Genomic DNA, 5,542 nt, shown 5'->3' with positions numbered 1-5,542 from the left:
AAGGGCCTGTGGGTTTGTTTGTGTTGCTGGTGTGTGCAGGTATGTGGTGTATGTTGACCCCAAATGCGCCGCGAAAGCAGCAGAAGCGACTGGCCAGCTGGAGGGTGGAGGCCGCGCTCTTCGGTTGCGTTTGTACTACGATAAGATTCCCTTCGATAGACCTGCTGGGGAGAAGCGAGTGAAGTGCAGCGATGTGATTGCCACAGAGCCACATGCAGACTGCTGGTTCTGCCTGGCGAATCCTCAGGTTGAGAAGCACATGATTGTAGACATAGCGGACCGTCTGTATACAGCAATACCGAAGGGGGGGCTCACCTCTCTTCATATGCTTCTGATACCTATTGCTCACTTACCCTCTCTAGCCTACGCTGACTTGGACACACGGAAAGAGGCAGCGGAACTTTTGCTTGCCGCTCGCAAGGCTTTCCACAAACAGGTGAAGACGCACTCTCTCACCAACCTGAAACGTAGCTCAAACTTTAGGACTTGATCAGCTGCTGCCTATTGAACCGAGGCTCTTCATGCAGTCTCACTAAGAGGTTTATATCCTGCATCTAGCTGAACTCCCCGTCTTTTTATTCATGAGCATGACAGCAACGCTCGGCAGGTTTCTCTCTGGCTGAGATATATGTTGTTGTGATAGAATATTACGGTGGAGTTCCGGGCTACAAGGACCCAAGGCGGCTTGCCGCATCAAGCAATACATGTTTTAGGGTTTATATGTTAGTGGTTTGGGGGGTTTATGGTTTGAATGCCTGCAGAATCTGGACTTGGTTGTGTACGAGCGGTATGTTCCGATGAAGACCACAAAGGCGATGCACTGTCAGCTGCAGCTCATTCCCTGCGACCGTTCTCAGGCCCTGCAATCGGGGGAGTTGTTTGAGGTGAAGCAATTCATCATATTCTTCTCTCCCTTATGTTTATAAACTTTCTCCGTGTCTCACAGTTGAACGACATATTTCAGTGCAAAAATACTCCTTACTTAGCCTTTTATGCAGTATCAGGATTACAGGTGGATCTTTGTTTTGTGTGTTGTGTGTGTTTCCTTTTCTGTATCTGTACGTAGAAACGCGGGCGGCGGGCTGGCCTTGCGCTGCAGAAGCTTCCTAGTTCGTCGGATATAACTGCGCTAGCAGAGCTGGCAAAGGACCCAAATGTGGGGTATTTCTATTTGGAGTTACCGGGCGTCTGCACCGCGCGGGGTCAGTCAATTGAGCGGTACTTGCATGTACAGTCAGGGAGAGATAGCGGGAAGATTCCGATGAACTTCGGCAGAGAAGTTATGGCGGAGTTGTTAGGAGAGAAGGATAAAGTCAACTGGCAGAGTTGTCTTGTACCCAAGGACCAAGAGGAGAAGCTAGCTGCTGCGCTCCGTCAAATTGTGACTACCAACTAGTAGCAGCAACTCAACAGCAATGGCATGCTGCTGCAAGCAGCAGCAGCTAGCAATTCCGGCGTATCTGCCGAGACCTATATTTCTTTTTAAAGAGCAGCGGCTTTCACAGTTGCCTCTGCCTCTGTACGAACGAGACGGCAATTGCCTCAAGCTGAAACTTTTTGGCAACACTAGCTCCACCGAGAGCGAAGCCTTCTAGGGATCAACTTATAGCTTCATCCTTCAGTGCCAACTGCTGCACTGGCTTTTCCATTGCCGCTGTGCGGCTGTCTCGGTACAGGCCAGGCCTGCTGCGTGCTTGAGTGACGGATCGCAGAAAAGGATGCAGGGAAGCTGCGTGCTGCAGCGAGTGAGCAGGTGGCAGTGTATAAGGTTGTTTAAGAGTTTTTTTCGCGGAATCCGCGTTTATTTCACGTCATTGTTTCAAAGGCACAGCACAGCACTTGTTGCAAATGCTGGACGAGTTCCCGGCCGTGCGGCAGTTTACTGTGACGGAATGCAGTATATTCAGTTTGTATCAGAACTAAACGCATCTCTCATTGCCAGTTGAGCAGGTGGTGTAGAAACAGCTTATTTATGATAACTTATCAAAGCTTATTCAACCCATGGGGTGCAACGCTACCGATGCCCGTCGGTACTGTCCTTCCTGCTGGCTTGAGAGCTTATAACGTGCCAGGCTAAGGCAGCTCAGGTGCCTCTGGGCCTTCTTCGCTGTCGGTTGTCCTTCATTCTCGCCGTATATGTGTGTCTGTTTTGCGAGCCCTTACTTCCTGTTCCTCTCCTCTCCTCGCCTAGCTATTATCTCCCTCGCTGTCTAGCTGTGTGCGTGCCTATCTCTCTGGCTGCCGACGAAGCCTATGCTGCTGTTAAGATGCTGCATTTTACTCTATGCAGTGGCCTGAAGGCAGGGGTATCAAGGGAGAGCTGCGAAAAGTAGACAGACAGAGGAAACAAAAGAAGTGAAAAAGCCATGTTATGAAACTGCAGTGAAAGAAGTCCTCCCGAAAGGAGAAAAATCCATCCAATAAACTGCGCAGCTCGTCGCAGCAGTACCAGCGGCGCAGAAAAACACCTTATCTGGTACAGCTGGACCTGCAAGCATCTGCGCGTTGTCTGCCCCAGGCGCTCCATACGGGGAAGAAGTTCTGTTGTAGTTGGCATGACGTCTTTGGAGACCACTCAAGTGTAAAAACAATTCAGACTGGATGCTCGCGGCCATCCAGTTAAGCCTTCTGTATAGAGGGAGCCTCCAGTAAGAAAACACCGCAGGACGGGTACACCGTCCTGTTCCACTGGACGGCAGTTAGCCTTCAAAAAAACCCCATAGAAAAAGATATCTCCCGCTTCATGAAAACCCCTTTCCTCGCAACGGTCAGCACCCGGACACATACTCCACAAAAAAAGAACGCTGCAAGTAGAAACAGAATGTATGTGAAATAAACACCAATCAATATTGAAAAACGCCTCCTGGCGCTCTCTTGGAAACATGGAGGGAAACTTATTGAGCAACGCAGCAGCAGCTGCGCGCGCCCACATACATCAGTGACAGCATCAGAGGGAACACAGCATCAATACGAAATTGTTTCACAGGACACAGGAGACGGTATCCGCGAACATCGGTGCAGCATCAGGCGAGTCAGGCGCAGATATGCCTCGTGATGGGGTTCCAACGCCAGCTCAGTCCTTCACTTGTTTGCAGGGAAGACACCGAGGTAGTTGCGGTGCAATACGAGGAAAGCTAAGCAGGCAGTAAGCGGGGTCAGCACAAACACCGTGCAGCCGCTCATCCCGCAGGCAAGAGCAGGACGTTTCTGAAAATTCAGAAACCAGTACAGGAAGCCAATGCCGAAGCATTGCAAAATGGCAATCAAAACTGAGTAGAATACACCAAGCAGGATTCCGAGAGGAAGCAGGGAGAGTCGGTACGGCGCTCTGGAGAGAAGAGCCAGCAGCCAGGTTGCTATGGGGCAACAGAGGTGCAGATACACCGTAGTCCACAGCCGTGAATGGCTCCCCTGCGGATACAGCAGTATCCAGTAAACCAGAAACATGACGGTATTCATGGGGAGTGCAAAACTCCACGCGATATCATGCGAGCACAGCAACGCCTCCAAAGCAGGGCGACGAGGGCTACCACTGAAAGGCCGCCGGAAAGCGCAGCATCCGCGCAGCTGGAGGTCCTTGGAGTCTGAAGGGGAGCCCATGCAGCTGAGCTCTGCCCTCTGTTTCAGGAGTTGCCTGTATGCTGTAGCAACATCGTGAAAAAAAGATAAAAGGCCACGACGAGGCGCAGCTTTGGCGCAGGGATCCAACCCTCCATCTGTTTCGGCCAGACGCCCCTGATCGCTGAGAGAACAGACTGCAACTATGCTGGTTACAGTGGAGAGAAAGAAGGCCACGAGAGAAATCAGGTTTGTCCAGGTTGTGAAGAACAGCAATTCATTATAAAAGTTCTCGAAGATCAATGCCGTCAGATGGCCTATGACAGCAGCCGCGCGTACCACCAGCAACGCACAGGGGTGGAGGCAAACCAAGGAGCTCCCCCCATACACCAGCCGCCAGTCGTTGTTGTACAAACCGCAGTCTATCTGCAGGCGAAGAATCTTCATCACCTCCGCTCGGAAGTGGCGGCCAACACTATTCCACCCACTGCCCCGGGGAGCGCACTTTGAAGCATTCAGAGTTTGCGGAGTTTTCTCTGCTGCAGTCACCGCAGCGTCTTTTGCTGGATGCTGCAGCTCATCGACAGTTACAGCAACACCCGTGCTTTGCTGAGGCGCATAGTCCAACCTGAACAGCAACGTAGACAGAGAAGACAAAAAACAACACGCAGACGGATGTACAGCCCTTGAAAATTTGACAGGCAATACAGATATGGACGCTACAGCGAATGAAACAGTCGGAAACCATATATACAATATATATATATATATATATATATATATATATATATATATATATATATATATATATATATATATATATAAGTCAGCCGATCGGTTGCATTCAGAATTCAAAGTGTTGCTCAAGGAGGCGCAGCTGATGAACACAGAAGAGCTCGAGAGTGTATTCAATGAAAAAGCTTCTTAATGTCCAAAATGCATGTATAAAATGAAGATAGCGTGCTCGCCGTACTCGGTCAGCTCTGCGCATCGTTCCTCCCCTGTTGGCTTCATTCTGTGGCGTTCGCCAGATCTCAGAGCCCGTATATCAACAGAAATATATTGTCCTGATATACGACGGATGAGGATGTATACAGCATCCGTAGGGTTACTCCAATGGTGCTATCCTTTCCGCCTGCCTGCACCACAATGAAACGTCACAACTCCACCAATAGGGGCCCCCAGAAGAGCAGCTGAAAAAAGTAGAAGACATATACCAAAAGGATACACAACATGTGAATGATAATGTGCGGTTTTAACTAATCAGATGCTAAAATTCAGTTATTCTCAGTGTACATGCAAAGACGTACCGAAACGAGGCACGCCCACGCTGGAGCGGGCTATTGACGGCACGTCCCAGACCTGTACAGCTCTAGAAGAGGCAGGATCTTCGGAAAAAGAGTCATAAATAGAATATACTCCAGCTTTGGGGGAGGATGAATGTCGACGGAAGGTGCAACAACGGCAAATAACAGGCTCCCGCGGAAGCCTGTCCCAAGACCTGCTGAGTCACGGGGAGCCCCCGATGTGTTTGTCGACCTACTGATAAAAATGAATAGAGGATGACAAACAAAACTCGGAATTACTCCAATGTTTACACCATTTACTCCAATAGATTGCAATGACTTACCCCACGTTGTCATTGTGGCGGCTGCAGTGTGCGAGGCAAAATGGCGTGAGCGAGCGCGCTCGTGTACGCACCAGAACTCAGCTCTAAGAGGCATATGTAGCAGCCGCGTATATACTTTTCCAGTGAAGTTTTGTTCCTAAAAGTGCATTTGTGTGTACGTGGGAACTCGTTTTACCGCTGAATATGTCTTACTCATTTGCCCTCCTCGTCCTGGTGGTGGAACAGCAGAACTCCTCCACTAGTACGTACATGGCACCGCGCCGTGCTATGAAGCGTGGATCCGAAATTTTAAGAACATTAGGTTATATCAAGTGCTGGAAGACAGGGAAACCTAACTTTAGACACAGGGCATCG

General features: G+C 49.8%; 2 protein-coding genes across 2 annotated transcripts; one reads left to right on the top strand and one right to left on the bottom strand.

The window, feature by feature from the left end:
• Nucleotides 1–259: 259 nt before the first annotated feature.
• Nucleotides 260–1,396, top strand: EMH_0064470 (CWF19-like protein 1, related; the record flags this gene model as incomplete). The annotated part of the gene is made up of 3 exons (XM_038022568.1): nt 260–436; nt 762–884; nt 1,100–1,396. 3 exons carry the CDS (start codon nt 260–262, stop codon nt 1,394–1,396), a joined length of 597 nt encoding a protein of 198 aa, XP_037878422.1.
• Nucleotides 1,397–3,081: 1,685 nt separating this feature from the next.
• On the bottom strand, nt 3,082–4,572 carry EMH_0064450 (uncharacterized protein; the record flags this gene model as incomplete). Its single annotated transcript, XM_038022567.1, has 2 exons — nt 3,082–4,186; nt 4,532–4,572. The coding sequence occupies 2 exons, from the start codon at nt 4,570–4,572 to the stop codon at nt 3,082–3,084; spliced, it is 1,146 nt and encodes a 381-aa protein (XP_037878421.1).
• Between the last annotated feature and the right edge of the window lie 970 nt (nt 4,573–5,542).

This window comes from Eimeria mitis, genomic scaffold (assembly GCF_000499745.2).
Source record: "Eimeria mitis Houghton genomic scaffold, Emh_scaff3294, whole genome shotgun sequence".
NCBI classification, from domain to species: Eukaryota; Apicomplexa; class Conoidasida; order Eucoccidiorida; family Eimeriidae; genus Eimeria; species Eimeria mitis.
This window is presented reverse-complemented; position numbering and strand designations above follow the sequence as displayed.